Source organism: Sciurus carolinensis, chromosome 12 (assembly GCF_902686445.1).
Source record: "Sciurus carolinensis chromosome 12, mSciCar1.2, whole genome shotgun sequence".
Lineage (NCBI taxonomy): Eukaryota > Metazoa > Chordata > Mammalia > Rodentia > Sciuridae > Sciurus > Sciurus carolinensis.
This window is the reverse complement of record NC_062224.1, coordinates 20577964-20597600: the sequence shown is the minus strand read 5'-3', so window position 1 is coordinate 20597600 and position 19637 is coordinate 20577964. Positions and strand designations below refer to the sequence as shown.

At 34.3% G+C, this 19637-nt stretch overlaps 1 protein-coding gene across 1 annotated transcript in view; it reads left to right on the top strand.

Moving 5' to 3' along the window:
• The window catches only part of Gpr158 (G protein-coupled receptor 158), a 465699-nt gene extending 447525 nt beyond the window's left edge, over positions 1-18174 (top strand). Inside the window, exons 8-11 of the mRNA XM_047521161.1 lie at positions 3290-3428; positions 7548-7653; positions 10894-11040; positions 11881-18174. Of these exons, the coding sequence (XP_047377117.1) occupies positions 3290-3428; positions 7548-7653; positions 10894-11040; positions 11881-13353 (1865 nt within the window). The 3' untranslated portion in view covers positions 13354-18174. The remainder of the gene's footprint in view (positions 1-3289; positions 3429-7547; positions 7654-10893; positions 11041-11880) is intronic.
• The last annotated feature ends 1463 nt before the right edge of the window (positions 18175-19637 follow it).

Here is a 19637-nt window from a genome sequence, read left to right as displayed (position 1 = left end):
TTTTATTTTTTTAATTTCTTTTTAATTTTTTTTATTTTTACAGACTGCATTTTGATTCATTGTACACAAATGGGGTATAACTTTTCACTTCTATGGTTCTACACGATGTAGATTCATAATTGTATTTTGAATTCATCATTCTTTTCTGCTAAGCACAGAACCCCACACTTGTTGTGTGTCAGTAAATAGAGGTTGTCATGTTAGTAATAATGCCAGCATCATCTTTAGGTCATTTTTAGTCTGAAACACAAGAGACAAAAGAAAATTTAACAGAGTTTATTTGAGCAAAAAATGATTTATGAATCAGGAAGCACTGAAACCAAAAGGAGGTTGTGGGCTTCACAACAGCAGCCTGATCATAGAACTAAACAAAGAAGCAAATTAAAAAAAAAAAAAAAAAAAAAAAAAAAAAAACTACTTTATTGGCTACAGCTGGGCATTTGTCTTATTTGGGTACAGTTGGAAAGGATGGCCCACATTATAGAATGAGTCAACTAGTTAGCTATCTGTTATTGGCTGAGGTTCAATTCAAATTTAATCAGTTACAAGGAATGCCTCTAAATTAAGTTTCAGTTTGCTTATTTAAGGGTCCATGAGGCTTCCAGTGAAGCAACACCACCAGTGTAACAGCCTCCTGCTTATTTTGCTTCAACAAGCCCTGCAGTGTTATCTGGAGTGGCAAGGTTATATAACATCTACATCTCTGGTGATTTAAACATAAAATTAATATCAGAGTCATTCGATTCAACAAATATTTACTAAGAATTATCTATTTGGGCTCCATATTGTTTCTACCACCTGTGTAGGCCAAGGGAGAAAAGATCACTGGAAGACTCAGTTCTTGTCCTGAAAGAGGCCATTGGGGAGATTAGAGGAGGGTGTTGACTAATAAGACCCCTTGAAAATTTTTCTCCATTACACATTATATGGCACTATTCTCTGCTTCGTGTTGTACAGATAGTTAAACAAAAAAAGAGATTAGTGGGGAAAAAAATCCAGTGTAGGTTAAGACCATTCCAGGCAGCTTTGTGAAGGAGGTGGTACTTGAGTATGGATATTGAAAAATTGGCTAAGATTTGCAACTGGAGTTAAGAGGAAATTTTCAATGGGAGAAATGGTGTGAGCCACGACTCAGTTAAGACCAATCTTTGGAGTATTTAGCAGACAATGAGACATCATAGGTCAGCTCAAAGTGTTTATGTTGGGGAACAGTGGGCGATCATGTAAATATATAGTATGAAGTCATGTAGAGAGCTACAAATGGCAGAATGAAAGATTTGTAAAATAATAGTGAGCCTCTGAAGATGTCTGAATGAAGATGCAATTGATGCCTCACAAAAAGCTAAGGCTCAGAGAAACTACGAGTCAGGATCTGAGAAATACATGAGTAAAAAGGGATAAAGTCAAGCAATATGAGGAGTTAATGTGAAGCCTGAGCAGCAGGAAAGTCTTAGAAGTAAGAATATGTCTGCCTGAACAGGAAGCCCCTAAGAGTCTTCCTTTGGGGACAGAAATTATATTAACATCTAAATAAACCTTCTAATGGAGATCAGGTTAACCCAAATGGATAGGCAGAGATGTGGACAAACCCTAATATGATCAAAATGAAGTTTCAGAAAAATGAACTTGTCTTTCTTATGATGAATGGATTAGTACAGTGTGAAGCCAGCTGTCGAGAGTCATTGAAAAATAATTTCAACAAATAAGAAGTGAACTAATAGCAACTTTGATAAAGATTATAATTGTATGCCTTGAGAGAAATCAATAAATATGAAAAATAACTAAAAAAAAAAAAAAAGAAATGTAGAAGTGAAAGGCAGCTCTGAGATTTCAAACCTGGTTATAGAAGGCAAGAGTGGTGCCACAGACAGTTGGAAAGGAAATCATATGTGAATATAATTTTGCTGGTTTTCTTCATTCAACCCAATAGAGCTTGACTGGAAATAACATTCACAACATATGGCCTGTGGTCACCATAGAAAATAATTTGAATTGATGCTAAATCTCATGGAGAGTTTGGAGTAAAGCGTCCATTCCACCCCCCGCTTCAACTTGGCTCTATCAGGTTTTAGAGTAGCTCTATTTTCAATATTTGGGACACTTCCTACTGTTTAAATGATAGTAGAAACATGCTGAAATATTGGCAGATAAAATCTTGGTTTTTGGATGGATGATCGGTGTTTCAAATGGAGATCAGCATTTCAGTATACAAGAAGGCTACATGTAAGTAATGCCTCGGGTGAGATGTTTTGTCTAAATTAGAGCTTTCTTCTTAGTATTTAGATTCTATCTTCCAATAAAGTTATGTCACTAAGATAAAATGGGTTATAAGAATTACTGGTTTTAAAAATTATTGCAATGCTTAGTTTGAAAAAAAGTCAAATGAGAAGTTTAATAATAAGAATCATTTAACAACTACTATGTGTCAGAAATTATGTTGCTTTATATGAACTTTTTATTTAATTAACAAACAATCCTAGGAGGTATGTACTTTTATCATCTTTATTTTTCAGATGAAGTTATGATCACAGAAGTTAAGTAAATTGCCTAGGATTAGTCAAAGTTAGTTAGGGATAGAGCCAGGTTCAGACGTAACATCTAGTATGGTTCTGAATTCCTTATTCTTAGCTGTGATGCTGGTTTCAGTGATCAAACTAGGTGATTGTGATTTTACTAAATCTTTCAACACTCCACCCACAAAAGATATGATTTTTGTCATGTGTGAAGAAACAATGTTTCCTTTATAAAAATAAATCACTGAATGGTTTAGCAACCTATGTTCTCATATTTCTGGCAGTGGATATTTGTACTTACTGAATTGGGCTCAGTGCAATAAAAACTTAAATTTCTGGAAGCTGTATATAAATATATTACAAGCTGGTTTTGTTTTTTGTTTTTTGTTTTGTTTTGTTTTGTTTTTTTGTTTTTTGCCTTGATAACTTTCTTAAGACCAAGATCCTCCATGAACATCCTAAACCTAGGTTGGGGATAAGGAAAATTACTTTACAAATGTTTTAGGAAAAATACAGATATCAGCAAAAACAAAACTGAGGATTCAAATGCTGTTAAAAATAATGACAAAGTATACCTTTAAAAAGATCTGTATATTAAATAAAATTAAAAATAAATGTATGGTAATGGTATCTATATTTATATGTGAATGATACTTTGTAAGCATCTATTTCTAAAGTTATGTTTCTCTGACAGACAAAATGCATGCTAGAGAACTTATACTTTGTTTTTGTTCACCTATGAAACTAATGGAAAATTGTTTGTTTGTTCTTCACAGCTGAATTTTTATTCCTTTTGTGGGGTGTTTATCTCTGCTATGCAGTGCGGACAGTCCCATCAGCATTTCATGAGCCACGCTATATGGCTGTTGCAGTTCACAATGAGCTCATTATCTCTGCTATATTCCATACAATTAGGCAAGTGATCTGTAGAGCTAGTAAATAACTGTTTTATTTTTCTGATGTGTTGCAGTTTAATTTAAATAGAAAAATTGGATAAGATGCATAATGGAAACATTTAGGAAGGGTAATGTTTTATAAGTTGACTAATTTGTTCCAGAAATGGCAAATGAGTAGTTTTGTTTTTACCCTGTTCCTCCCCATATTGCTTTTGTTCCATCATTTATTTTGAAGGTTAACTCAATGATATTGTATTATGTTAAATCACTTACAGAATATTGTGTATAAATGTTATTATTTGTTATGAAGATATAAGCAATGCACATATATAATTATGGAGCAGATATAGATAACCCATCTGTTTTTATTCATATTTCATACAGTGGTTTATACTTTCAAAATCTTAGCAGTTAATTAGACAATTTATGAGTGTATTCTACTAATTCAAAACAAATGAAAAAAATCTTCTATCCTGTGACTGGATTATTGTATGCAGTGGGTTTCTGTCAAAACCACATTTTAACCATGATTTTTTGGGGCAAGAACGTATAGTCCATCCCTTTCTTTTGTACTATCCCATGCATTCTCTATAGCAGATGAATATGAAGAAGGGGGAAAGTGGCATTTAATGAAGTAAACAAAATGATTTATCTTTGAGAATTTTCCCTTGCTTCATATTTGAAAATGAAAGGAAAACTAAGGGTGGAACTAAAAAAAAAATTCTGTTATTTGAAAAGCAACAAAAAATGTCATACAATTGCCTGACAGATATTGAAAGTTAGGACACACTTAAGAATGTAATTAGAAATTTTGAATATCTTTTCCCTTAGTGGAAAGAGAGAATCAATCCCTTTTCTTTGGTTTTAACTCCTTTGGTGGCATTCAGATGTCCTTGGAAATCAGTGAGAATGGGAGCCAGGTTGGGGACTGTAAGTTGTGCAAGTTTCTCAGGATGCTTATCTATCACTTCAGTCAATAGTCAGAAAATACTAACTCGCACCTTTAGGAATACAAGATGCCGAAGACACATCTAAGTTAAGACTTAGGCATAGCCTACACATCTTAAACTTTTCAGTAAGAAAAAGAGATGTCTGTAATGTGACTACCCTGGAAACGGGAATCAGAGAAACTGACTTCCTAACTTTGTCTTACCTCTCTCAAGAAAGAGTAAAGAGAATCAGAGGAGAGAAAGAGATTAGAAGGAAGAAGGATGAGAATGAAATATGAGACCATAAAGATACAGAGTGAGGAATGCTCTTCTTAAACTAGAGTTTCAGCCTCTGAAAAGGGACGCCCTTGGTCCAGAATGTAGGGAGCACCCAAAGACACCATGTCCTAGTCCCAGATCTCCAATACACTTCATTTCTCCAAGATACAGACTATCTTCCAAACGAAGCTGCTTTTTTGTATTTCGTTTCTAGAACATCAAGCACGTTTCAAGATCTAATCATCACCTGAATATTTACAAATCTGAAAGAAGATACTATTACCGATGAGTTTAAATGTCTTCTACTGGCAGCATGTGACTTTGTAGTACAATGTGTTTTCCACTTTTGCCCCACATTAAACTGCTAACTTTGTTAGAAGCAAATTAATTGCCCAAGTTAAATTTTTTCAAATCATTACATAAATATCCTTTTATACTCTAGGTGTACTCTGTTCAGTTTTCACCACCAAATTTTTTTTCAGTAAATATCAAACTGTAAACTGACCCAGATCCTTTTGAAAATAGGCAAGGTAAAATTTGCCTTAAATATAGTTTTTTAATTTAGTCAAAAGATAATAGATGGTCATTACAGAAAAATCATAAGATAAAAGAAGTAAACCTCTTTTAATAATACAGACATGTATTATTAACGTATTAGTATGTAACTTTTAGGTGTTTTTATATTTCTGTCTATATTTATAACAATACTGTGTTTTATAACCATAAGGGACCAAGGAATTTGAATTATAGTTTAACACAGTAAATCTGCAAAACATTGATTTGGGGAGGAGTGGGTAAGAAACAAGTATTAGGCAAAAATAATTAAAGAAATCAAGTATGCAGTATGCACAATATCATATTTACCTATGGACTTAATTCATACGTGCTATATAGTTCCAAGAGTAAGAAACAATAACATAATAATAATTTAAACCAACTGGATCTATTTTGGTAATTTTCTTGAACTAAATAATATTAAGACTTCCAACATCAGAAAAGATATTCTTTATTAATATAACATGTCTTCTTTCTTGTCTGTGTAAAATATAAAATTACATGTGTATATATGTATCTGTATATATACATGCATATACAAATAAATTAAAATGACTACATATTATCATAGATTTACTTGCATTCTTTCCAAATTGTCAGATAACACAAAAGAGACTAATAGCAAAGAACTAAGTGTAAAAGTGCGGAAGACCTTTTTCCCAGTATGTTCTACTCCTTTACTTATTTTTAACTACTGCAAAACCCGATTTTTCTCAAGGTATTTCTAGTTGTAACTGCAGTAATTTAAAACCGATTAATTTGAAGGTAATTATTATCAGTATATTTCAATTATTATTTGAAGATTCACTATTTTAACCTAAAATGTATACAATTTAACCATCATTCTTTCTAGATATATCTTGCTAGCTATGTTACATATATATCTTATATTCTTACATGCTTCAGAGACTATAACTTGTTGCTAAGTATGATGACCCTATTTTAATGCTTAAAAAAATTCTCACATGACCCAGGAAAACAAACTGTATCAAAAGTATGTCATGTATAACTAAAAAGAACCAAGACAAAGTATATCATCCCTGAACAAAGAGAATGATGTCATATTGAAAGCATGTGTAATTTAAGGCCACTGGTCTCAAACAGGAGTTAGAAAAGATGATAATACAGAAAAAACTTTCTAATGATATGTGAGATAGCATAAGAGTTTTACACTTGTGTATGTTACAGATTTATTTTGTTTATATCTCCAGAAGCCTGGGAAAATAACTCCCAATTTTGGATCATTTTTGTACTTCCATTTTAGTATGCTGTTCTAAAACATGAGGAGAAAGAGAAAATGAGGCATAAATCCCCTTAAGAATAATTTGTTTTAAATATTAATAATACTAATTTAATTAACAAAATTGTCATGAGTGTGCTATAATGCGGATATAAAAGTTAGTTTCCCTTTTTTGCCAAGCATATTATTTGTTTTGTGATTATGATATCATGAGCATTTTCATAGGATCTTCACTTTTCAAATTTGATGATGTATACCATTGAAACAAAATTCTCTAAATCCAAAGTAGTAAAATCTCATGTTTAGATTTTATGGATAAATAGTAGATAGGATAACATTTGGATGTAATCACAAAAAAAAAAGTCTTATAAAGCAATGCCTGGTTTCTGCATAAGGATGAGTCATTAAAACACAAACTTTGGTGAACCTGTTAATTTACAAAAATAATCCAAAATTACTAGAGTAGACCTTGGTACTGAATTCCTCCTCCCTGACTCAGAACATAGCTTTACAAATTCCACAGTCAGATGATAAATAACTATTACACTTTTAATTATTTAGGACAATATGACAATTTAGAACAACTAAAAATTTTACTTTAAAAGATTTATCTTACCATTAGCATGTTAATTTATTCACTGCATTGTTTAAGCCTTTGGGATCATTCACAAAGACAGATAACTATCCACTCTTTTTTTATCTTAATTCTAATTAATGTTTTTAACTATAGAATATTAGAATTTGGACTTATTCGGAATGTGCTTTATAACCCAAATTTGCTGAAACCACTAGTTTGTAACCTACTCTTCTTTTCAATTCTTGTCTATTTATTGTTTTAGTTTCCCAGAATCAACTTACATCTACAATAATAATCTTGGTAAATGTGCAGCACATATGTATGTATATATTCTCTTAGTACTGATTATCTCAAATAATAATTAGTGTTTATATCTTATGAATTCAGTAAAGGTTACTCAAACCCTTGTTCTGCCTGTGATGAAAAGATAATGCTACAGAAACAGCAAACAAAATTTTTCTTTTTAAAATAAACTGAGCAAAAGATTTTGCAAATATACTGGTGGTGTTAGTAGAATTCTTAATTTTGGATTGCTAACTAGAATAATTCTCATTTCAGATTTGTTCTTGCCTCAAGACTTCAGTCTGATTGGATGTTGATGCTGTATTTTGCACATACTCATTTGACTGTGACAGTCACCATTGGGTTGCTTTTGATTCCAAAGGTATTCTTCTAACACTTAAGTTTTCTTGCAAGACAATTATTTTAAAAGCGCATGGAGTTGTTGCTACTTTTAAAAATATCTCACAACATAGACAAAGGGAAGCGTGGAAATTTGCTTGATACTGTAAAAAAAGTTTTTAAAATTCTTTCCTCTAGAAACTGGGTATGTTTTCATTTTAGATTCATAAAACATCTTAAATAATTTTAAATGCCTTAATTTATATCAAAATTTATCATCTTTTCCCAAATATTTTGATTCCTACTTATGTTTTAATTATTATTGTTAGATGGCTTTCATTGTAGTTATAACATCAAGATCATTTTTTCAAAGACCTATTCTAAGAATCCTCTTCAGATTCATATTCAAAGAGGCATTGTGTTTAAAACATTCAGAGAATTTTGTATAAATGGAAATAATTATAAAATTATATGTAGAAGAATCTCGATAATGATAGACTGACAAAATCTTATTGAGGCAGCATAATAAAGTGGGGGGAAAATGGGCCAGGACTCAGAAGATAGGAATTCTGAACTTATGCTATACCATAAATTAGCTGTGTATTAATAATGTTAGCCTAGATTTTGATCTCTTTGTTTCCGTTTCCACATCTATAACATAATAGCAGTAAAGCTACTTAGAATAAAATAAAATATTGGAGTTTTATGAGATAACATATTATAAAAATTAGAGAAATACTATTATTTTTCCCTTTTATGCACATAGAAACACAATAATAGAAGAGTATATATTTTATCAGTACTGTACAATATAATATTAGCAAAGGTAAAATCAGAGTTGTGATTTGTCTTTCATTCTAGACTTTATCTCAATTCTCCCAATTAACTAAAATGTTAAGTTTCAGCCAGATTGCAAAGGCCAGTTGTAAACAGAACAAAATACCTATTTTATTCCCTACTTTACTTAAATTAACTAGCCACAGTTTCATATATTAGTCTGTTACTATCATTTATCTTAATGTTATTGTTATATTCTTATTTCAATATTTTACATAATACCATTATACATAATAGACGGATGGATACTCAGACTATTCATTCAATAAATAGTTATTGAACTTCAAAGAGAATTGAAAACATGTTCATACAAGAACCTTGAATATGAATGTTTATAGAAGCATTATTCATAATCTAAAAAAAGAAATGATCCAAATTTCCAAAGTAAAATAAATGCCTAAGTAAAATATGGTATTATCTGTACAATAAAATATTATTTGTCAATAAAAAGGAATGAAAGTTGGACACATGCTACAACCTGGACAAACCTTAAGAACATGATGACAGATTAATAAACCAGACTCAGAAAGTCACATATCATATGATTCCATTTATGTTAAATGTCCAGAATAGGCAAATCTGTAGAGACAGAAAGTAGACCAGTGGTTGCCACAACAGGGAGAAGGAGGAATAGAAATGATAACTTACTGAGATCAAGGCTTCTTTTGGGGGTGATAAAAATATTATGGGATTAATAGTGATTGATGATGGTTATACAACCTTGTGAACACACTCACAAACACTAAATTATATACTTTAAAATTGTAAATTTTAATATGTGGATTATATCTCAATAAAAAGATAAATTTAAAATATTGGGGGGTTTTGGTAGGTACTATTCTATATCCTTAAAATAAGAGTAATGAATAGATAAGTCTGTGCTCCCCTGGAACTTATATTCAGGAGGCAGGGTTCAGGGGACAGACAAAATTAACAAATAAGATAAATATTTAAAATAGTATTTGGACAAAGTCCTAAGGAAAAAATAACAAAGAGGAAATGCATATATTTAACAAATGACCTTTTAGGGGTGGTTGGAGGTGCTGGGTCCTAGCACATACTAAGCATATATTCTACCACTGATCTATATCCCTAACCTCCGTAATCCTTGACTCTGTCTCGAACTCATGACTATCCCCAAGGTTTTGCTCAAGGAAAACAGATCCACTCTTATAAACAATCTCCAGGTAGTTCAGTTAGTATCTGTGAGAATTTGGATTCTATCATATTTATCATTTATAGCCCAAAGTTCATGGTGCCTGTGAGTCTCACAAAGGTAGCAGAAGAGGGTAGAAAATGTTCCTTTTCTGAGTCAGTTCCAGTTACAAAACATGCATTATTACTTAAGCAGAGAATTGCTATTTCACATGTATTTCAGATACATTTTTACTATGCCAATTGACATTACGGTATCTCTCTATCACCAGTGTTAGTTTTTTGAAAGAAATATTTGAACCAGTGATAAGTGGAGAGAAGAGAATCCATGTTCTCTGAGCTACTATTTTATTTTCAGCAAACAATTTTCACATAACTATTCCTTATTTTACATATTGTTTAGTGTGACTACATTTTTTTGATTCTCCTTTCTGCTCTCCATTTTTTGCCCAACCCATTCTTCCTGACTTTTGCACTTAGAGACAAGTATATGAAATCAAAAAAAAACATATGAAAATAATTAAAATACAAAGAAGGAGGAACTTGAGAATAATGGTGAACTTGAGGAAAAATGTGTTAATTTCAGTGAATATTTTCACTTAAACTTAGATACCATTCACCCCAGAACTCTAGGCTAAGAGGATACTGTGTTCCAGAGTGATCTCCTGTGTTGTTCAAGATCTCATCAATGACAGAATTGAAACTGGAATTAGATATCCTATTTTGAAAGTAATTTTTGAACCTATGTGTAGTATACTGAAAATCACATCTCTGTCACTAGTATGACTTATGCCTGTAGTTGAAATACATCCTCACCTAAGTTAAGCAAACTGACAAACATAGGAGGCCCCATTGCTCAAAAAAAAAAAAAAAAAAAAAAAATCCCAACAAACCAACCAACCAAAAAAAACCCTCCCATCCACCTGCTGGTGGGTCTACACTGCTCCTCTTAGGCAACATTTCTTTGGCTGCTTCTGCTTATTTTCATTTTCAAAAAGGCAGATATTTCATGGAAGCAGAGTAATGTAAGTTGATACTGGGAACCTAGGAAATGAACAAGGGTTGAACTTGGAGTCAGAGAGGTAGCCAAGTGCTAATATCACCTCACTGAGAGCTCCAGCCTCTAACATGGAAAGCAAAACAAAAATATAGCAGCAAATCATTGGAAACTGTTTAGAGAATGAATTTATCAAACTGAAGAAATGATGTTCATATTAGCACATTTAAAAAATTATTGTGCTGTATCTATGGTGGGTTAATGCCTACAGCTCATATTGAATATCTATTGCAGTTTTCACATTCAAGCAATAATCCACGTGACGATATTGCCACAGAAGCATATGAAGATGAGCTAGATATGGGTCGATCTGGATCCTACCTGAACAGCAGTATCAATTCAGCCTGGAGTGAGCACAGCTTGGATCCAGAGGACATTCGGGTAATGCTGGTATATCTTCTTTCCTGTTTCAGATTAGGTCCAATTAGTCCCACTGATACAGGCAAATGTGTATGGGCTGGTATATGCACGCACATGTGTGCATGTACTCATGTTGGTATATACAGTATTAGTATGTTTGTGAACTGAAGACATCAAATGCAGAGTTAATTAAGTGATAAAATGTGCAATTGGAATGCACATGCTATTTCAACTCTTACAGTAGCCTGGGCAAATTTTATACTTTTGACAGACTTATAGGTAGTCATAATGATGAACTGATTATACATGCTCTAAAGTATGAGTTTATAACAACTTGGTAATGGAAAGGTAGAGTATACCTGTGATCAGAGAAACTGAACTGGATTATTTAATGTAATGTGTGTTAACATATCAGCATCTGAAGAAACAAGAGACCTTTTAGCAGTCTATGGACTGTTGACCCCTAAAGCTAATCTAGCATCAGGAACTTTATCAAATGATTATATGATGTTTCCAACACTATTCTGGAATATGGCTCATTGGTAGATAGTATATTGCATTTTCTTATGGTCCTGGTTCAGCTTGGTTCACACAAATTGAAAGTTCAAACTCCTTCCTCTGTGATGCAAGAGTAGAATGCATGAGTTCACGTCTTCAAGTTCAAATTTTATGTAAAACTAAACACAAACTAATTAGAAAGTAGGAATGAGGAGAAAATTGGTAAGTGCAGATGTTAACAAAAGTTGTAGAGCAGTGTCCCTAAAGAACTTAAACTTATTGAATTCCAGTACCATTCAGTGAAATTATCTGGTGAAAACACTCCACTGAATACCTTTTTTGAATTTGCTCTTCTTCTGGCAGGATGAGCTGAAGAAACTCTATGCCCAGTTAGAAATATATAAAAGGAAGAAGATGATTACAAATAATCCCCACCTCCAGAAAAAGCGGTGCTCGAAGAAGGGCTTAGGCCGTTCCATCATGAGGCGCATCACTGAGATTCCAGAGACTGTCAGCAGACAGTGTTCCAAAGAGGACAAGGACACGGCAGACCATAGCATGGCCAAAAGTACAGCCCTTGTCAGGAAGAACCCACCAGAGCCTTCAGGTAATACAGGGAGACCCAAGGAGGAGTCCCTGAAAAACAGAGTCTTCTCACTCAAGAAATCCCACAGCACTTATGACCATGTCAGAGACCAACCAGAAGAGTCCAATAGCCTACCAACGGAAAACCAAGAAGAGGAGGCTACAGAAAATTCCACACTGGAATCTCTTTCAAGTAAAAAACTAACACAAAAACTTAAAGAAGACAGTGAGGCGGAGTCTACAGAGTCAGTGCCTTTGGTGTGTAAGTCAGCAAGTGCTCACAACCTCAGCTCAGAGAAGAAGCCTGGGCACCCACGAACATCTATGTTACAAAAGTCCCTTAGTGTCATAGCAAGTGCCAAGGAGAAGACTCTGGGACTCACTGGGAAAACCCAAACATCAGGTGTAGAAGAACGTGCTAAATCCCAGAAAACTCTGCCAAAAGATAAAGAGACAAACAGAAAGTGTTCAAATTCAGATAACACAGAGACTAAAGATCTTGTCCCCCAAAACTCCAGTCACTTGGAGGAACAAAGAAAGCCTCAGAAATCTGGGATTATGAAACAACAAAGGGTCAATCCCCCTACTGCCAGTTCCGACCTGAGCCCAGGCACCACCCAGATGAAGGACAACTTTGACATTGGGGAAGTGTGCCCATGGGAGGTTTATGACCTGACCTCTGGTCCTGTGCCTTCAGAAACAAAAGCTCAAAAACACGTATCTATTGCGGCTTCTGAAATGGAAAAAAATCCAATGTTTTCCTTAAAGGAGAAATCTCTCCACAAGCCTAAGGTGGCTGAAGGATGTCAACAGTCCAGTCAGAAGAGCATAGATAAGGCTGAAGTGTGCCCTTGGGAGAGCCAGGATCAGTCTTTTTTTGAAGATGAAAAACATTTGATTTCCAAGACTCCAGTTCTCCCAGGGAGAGCCAAAGATGAGAATGGAGGTCAGCACCGGGCAGCCACTGTGCGTGCTGGGCAATATGAGGAACTGCCCCCAAAAGTCACAGCATCAAAAATAGAGAATGAAAATATCAACCAAATGCGAGACCAGGAAAAGACATCTTTCTCAGTGGAAAATGCGCCTGGTTCCTGTAACCCAAGTAAAAACTCCCAACAGCCCTTAACATCACGAGCTGAGGTGTGTCCTTGGGAGTTTGAGGCCCCCAGTCACCTAAATGCTGAAAGAAGTGTAACTTTACCGTCCTCTTCAGCTTTAAGTGCAAATAAGATAGCAGGGCCTCGGAAATAACAGATCTGGGACTCTTAAAAGTGTAGCATCCCCAGGAAGATAAGAAAGAAGAAACTCCAAATGTGATATAAGACAGAAGATCTAAGAATCAAGAATTCCCACAGAGTATTTTGTCAGTCGAGGGAAATATGATAGATAGTAAGGGCAGGTGAAAGGCATGGACTAGAGATGACTAGGTGCAACACATCACAGTGCAGAAGTCAGACTTCAGCCAAGAAAAGTCATTCCCCAGTAAACTAGGAAAATCTTCACATTCATCGCATCTAAGGGAATGCCCTGCACGTCTGCCCTGATCTATCTTTACCCGTGGGACTTTGAAGAGCCTAAGCAAGATGAGCCAGTAGACAGAAGATGTATGATTTTGGCAAAGAAAAAGTTATAGATAGATATATATGACAAATTCTAAGTAGCTGAGTGAAAAGACCTTACTTTACCTATTTAACCTTGATAGCACTGCTAACTTAATGCATCCCAAAAATATCTTTTATATTAATGATTGCTCTCATTTTCTTATAAATGTATGTTTCAGTACATTGTTGTGTCTCATATTCAAGCATTCCAGATTGTATAATTTTTGCAAATAACTTTGATATTATGTGACACAACATATTTATGCAATCTGCAGCTACTCAATTGTTCTTGCAACTTACAGAATACCTGCTATCAACTTTAGTTGATTCTTGAATACAGTAAGCTTTCTCTGGCTTAAGAAGCCATAACAGTTATGATAAAAACTTTTAGTTTGGGCTGTGGTTTGTATATTGTGAATTTGGATTTGACTTTATTATTTCACTTCATGATTTGTTATACAGTCTTAATCAGGGTTTTTTATACAAGTTGAGTTACTTATTTTGCACTTCTTGTTAGGACTCAGAAGCTTTATTATTACTGGAGATCAAGTGGTCCTACTTAGTCATGTCTCCATAAGTTAAGGACAACTTATCCATTGTTTGTTCAAAATCAGAGATCATTCCAATTAACTGTCCCTTTTACTCTCAGTATTTCATACTTAGCAGCATTTCCTAAGGAAGAAGCTAAGAGTGAGAAAAATACACTGTGCATTATTTTTATCATTGGAAAGGGAAGACTCTAGGAATGATGAGAATTATAGCATTAATACAGATAGATCCAGGAAATTTGCCTTTCAAAGTGAGGACAGAAAGACAACTCCTAATAGCACTTTCAAGGGATTATTTTTTTAAAGAGAAAAATTAATGATAGCATCAATATCATTATATGGATATATTTTATTATGCATACTGAAAATATATTTTAAATTACCTTAAACTATTTATTCTCATAAAATTTTATTCATCGTTTCAACTAGGGATAGAATTTGCTGGGCTCAAATCCCAAAGAGGTTTTATAACCTGATTAATTCAAAGACTATAAGGTGGTATGGGTTCTTCATTCTCCCACACATGAGAATCCTTCAAGTCCTGCAAATTGCCCTTGCAAGCCACCTTACTCAAAATGTAAAGTCTAATATTATTTGCAAGGCAAAACAGCCTGCAAAGTATATCTTACAAAACTTACAGCATTCCACACTGATCTCTTGGCATGAAAATCCTAAGCTGCTGACTTAATTCTACTGATGACCATGCAGTGAGATTCCAAAGCTCAGTCTCATTTATTTAAAGGCGAATAACTTAAAAATAGAGCCCAGACTTTGCTTTCTCTCACTCTAAACCCTGAAGTACCAACTGCATATTTGGCCAGGATATTTCCAACCTAAATAACTGCTTTTCATTTCATAAGCAGCAAGGGGAACATGCTAGGAGGATAAAAGATGAGGGAAAGGAGTCAGAAGGTGGATTCAAGGCTGTTCTTAGAGAATTTGATCCTCAGTGGAAGTGAAAACAGAATTCTCTATGTCCATCATCAATATTTTCTCAGTGATTTTATTCAGGAGTATGCGAGCACGTGCCCTTTTGCAAAGCTGTGCGTGAATCTTCCTCACCCATTTGCTTGCTTTGTGCAATACTCAGGTTGGTGGGGTAGGTATGAAGAGCTATAGAAATTCTATTTTAAAGTGTTGCCTTCATTTCTTTCTTTCGTCCCTTCCTTTTTTAGTCAATGTCTATCTTCCTATCTTCTTGAGTTTCTTAGAATACTACTTTAAGGTATATTTGTGAACTTGGTTTCAAGTTTCTAGACCCACATGCTTGTTTCACTTATGTCTGAGATTTCTTAGCATTTGATTCACTTTTAAGAATTAAGCAGTCAAGCGTCAATGACTTTTATTGCACTTCAGGATGATCCTGCCACAGATGTGGCTTAAAGAAAACTTGCCAGATTTTACCTTAGTGACATTCTACAATCTATAGATTATTCTCTACCAGCATATAACAGTGAAAATGCCTAGGGTCTTTCCTAGAGTTTCATTGCCATTATTAATCACCAGGAGAAGTTAAAATTTACAATTCTGGAGGTTATTTTCCCAGACTGATAACAATAAAGTGAATAAACACTGTTAGAGTCTCACAAACATTTGTTAGGTTGTCCTTCTCAATGCATGTGCAGGCTGCATCCTGTCCTTGTTTTTATGCCAGGGTTTATAAATAAGTAGATTTATATCAATCTTAATAGAACTGTATATTTTATGCAAGAATTAAATGCTTTACGACATGAATTATAACTCAACCCATTGTAAACTTTGGTGGCAATATGGATTTGACACTCGACAGTTCTCTTGTATTTGCTTCCTAGGTTTCTGCATGCAAGTGATGACAGGTAGGACTGAAAAAACACTGCCTTTGACTTCTAGCATTTAGCAACTGAGAGTTGTAGAGTCAACAAAGCTGTAAGTCTCTTCACTTAACCTGTGATTCTTCTGAAACTATTATCTGAAACCTACAGCATCCCACCATGAGATATTTGGTAAATTTATGTCGTGATGTGTGGCAGCATGTAAATAATTATAACTTCTCTGCAATAAAACATATTTATATGAAAGTTATTTGTCATGATTTGTGTGTCCATCTGTCAGAAATTGAATTTATTTCACCCAACTCACTTTAGAAAGAATTCCACATAGATCCTTGGTTTTGGTACCCTTATGCACATATTGCCTTATCTTGCCTATCTAGAGAAATAGGTGATTAGCCAAATATGGTCTCAAACATATAGGTAATCATTTAGCACCATTAAAACCCATCAGCACTGGACTAGTGGTTTTGATTTAAGGTCTGCCCAAATAGGAACGAATTCAGCTACCTTTTTGTGTTTGTTGTTATTGGTTTATTCTGCAGACATACCAGGCAGTCTGCTAAGCAGTGATGATAGAAAGATAAATGAGACCTCCAAGAACATTCAGGCCCATAAAAGTATCCAGTCACTGGTGGGATAATACACAGATGAGCATAACTAAGTCAAGGAATCAGGGAATTCATGTTCCCTGGAAGTTAGTTCTGCAAAGGCATCAGGTATGAAGAGGAGCGTGTAAGGCTAAAGGTGACTGTGCACAGCTTGCATGCCAAGCTTTAGTTAACTGAAACTTGATGCCATCATACTGGATGCTATCAAGAAGTTTTCAACAGAGGCAGGATCAAGTTGCATATTAGAAGGATCATACAGGGAGCATCCCAGAAATGGAATGAAATGGAAAGACACTAGAGGTTAGAGGTGACTAATTAGACCAGTTAGAATACTAGCATGACAGTCACAGTTGGGAACATGATGGCCTAAGCTGGGGAGGAAAAGATTGCTGTTTATTTCATCAAATCACATCTTCAAATGCATTTACTATTGTCATGTGACGTGAGAAAAATCAGAATACTTAGATAATTATGGCAGATATCATGTTTGTTGACATTTTGGCTTATTTGAAAATTAAAAGCCCTCTCTGAAGACTGATACACCTCATACCATCTCCCTATGAGAAATCGGTAGAATAGGATCTCCATTCATGCTATGGGAGGCCTTGAAGCTAAACTGGGTTGGGAAAGGAAAGAGCCACTAAAGGGCTCATTGCAATATGGACTTCAGTGCCTATCTGGAAGTGGTAATTTTCAGAAGCATCTCCAGAAACAGAAACAGGAATGAAAAGAGGGAGGAGAAGGGAGCTGCCTCCCCTGCCTAATTCCTGCACCCCTCTCTCCTCAAATGAAGCATAGCATTGCTGCTTCCCATCTGTTCATATTGTGTGCACCTGATGCACAGAACTCTTGTAGAATCTGTGGTTGTGTGGCTGCAGCGCTTTGAACACCCTGAAAGGGCTAACACAAAAAATTATTTGGGGATTAACAAAGCATGAAAGTTAAGTCTGCTGTGGGTTCTCATGTGAGGAAGAAGATATAGGCTTTTCAGTTACTGGTGAAATTGTTCAGTTGATGTCTGTATTACTTTTTCCATACATATTCATAGTGCTAGTCATTGTTTCTTTGTTCTAAATTTAGAATCTTTCTGTTAAAAAAATGCCTAAGGGAAATAAGTCTACCAGAAATGTACTTTATCATACAAAATATAATAATGTAAACCTGTTGTTCAAAACAATGCAAGTTAGTAAAGATTTTATTTCAGCATGTTCCATTCTTTTCCCCTGAATAGTTATAAAGGCAAAAATAATATTCGTCTTATTTTGGTTATTTTCTCTTCAAACATTTGTTTCTAGGAAAGCACAAGGACCAAGTTCAAGCACATTGAATGTTCTAATTTAGTGTTAACTGGTTAGAAGGCAGATAATGAAATGTATAAATTGACTTATAATTTCTCTCTCTATTCCTGTGATGTAAAAATAATACATTGTCAGAAACAAAGCTGTCTGATGAAATGGAAATGGAAAATGAGATATAAAAATGGGAAAAGTTCTGTACTACCCAGTAGCCATCTTCCTAGAAGAAAAATAAATTAAGTACAAATAAAAAGTTCATGCCAGTTCTTGTAGAACATACTCCTGCTTTAATTCAATCAGCAACAGAAATTGGGGGTAAAGGGGGATGCCCTCTTTTTTGCCTACAGGAAGAAAATTACACAGCATTTCCCCAGATATTCCCAGTGATTTCTTACTTCCATGTCTTTCGTATTTGCTCTTTGGTTCACCTAAAATTCTTTTTCTCCCCCCTCTTCCTATCAGCATCTTATGTCTGCTTCAATACAAGAGTGATCATATACTTTATCATATAAAGAAAACTTTTGAAAAAAAAAAAAACTTTTGAGAGTAAAAGTGCAGTATTAAAAATCATAGCTCGACAACAGCAGACTCTGGGCTATCCCAGGCAACCCAGGGTGTTTATTTGTTTGCCATATTTATGGAGCAACACGAGTGCCTCTGCTACCTCTGTGGAGCCTTTCCCAGTGCCCCAAGCAAGGATGGATCCTTGTGGCTCACCATAGAAACTTGCTTAAGTACATTAGTGCATTAGCTTGCAGTTTAGTTACATACTCCCATAGAGTAGCTCCTAAATAAAGAGCTCCTTCACAGCAGGAATTTATTTCATTCATTGCTATGTCCCCAGTCTCATGTAGTGTGCTTTTCTATGAGTTCAATAAATATTTCTCAAATTGTGATTATTGATCATTAGTCATTTCTTAAAATATGCTTAAAGGGAAAGAGTTATTCTTACTGCAGAATTTCTAAAATGTTGAACATTAATTGATCTTTCATATCAATTCTGGATGTTCCTGGAAAATCCACAGATTATGACTGAATCACATTAATTGTAACTCTGCAGTTCATATTGATTTGCCTTCATAAGGAAGGAGAAGTCTAAGGTTTAAGCCATAGCCTAGTTTTTCAGAGCTATAAAAGATATTTCCATATGACTAAGAACTATTTAATTAAGCTATAGTAACTTGATCTTGGTTATTAGAACACTTTTTGGAAAATAAAGCATTGACTGGGACTATATAAAACATCTACAAAAAGAAAGATTCTCATGCTAGGCTGTTGAATGAATATTTCTGAAAAATGACATTTAGTTTGAACAAATAACATTGATATTTGACTTGAGTTTCTCTTTAGTATGTTTATAATTTTTGTTATATAGAATGTTATGTAGAAGTAGTCATAGTATGCATGCATATATTATATATGTGTTCCATGGGTGAACTGAAATATATGTTACATGTAAATATATATACACTCACAACTTGTTGGTAATTGGAAAATTATATAAAAGACATCAAAATTTGCCATATAACAGATACTAAAATATTATAAAAATATTTTCTTCCTTTTACATCTTAAAGACTTGTAGCTATAAGCACATACATTGAATAATTTAATTTATGGATTTATCCTTCTTCTTAAAATACTGGTTACATATATATTAAGGAAGTGGATT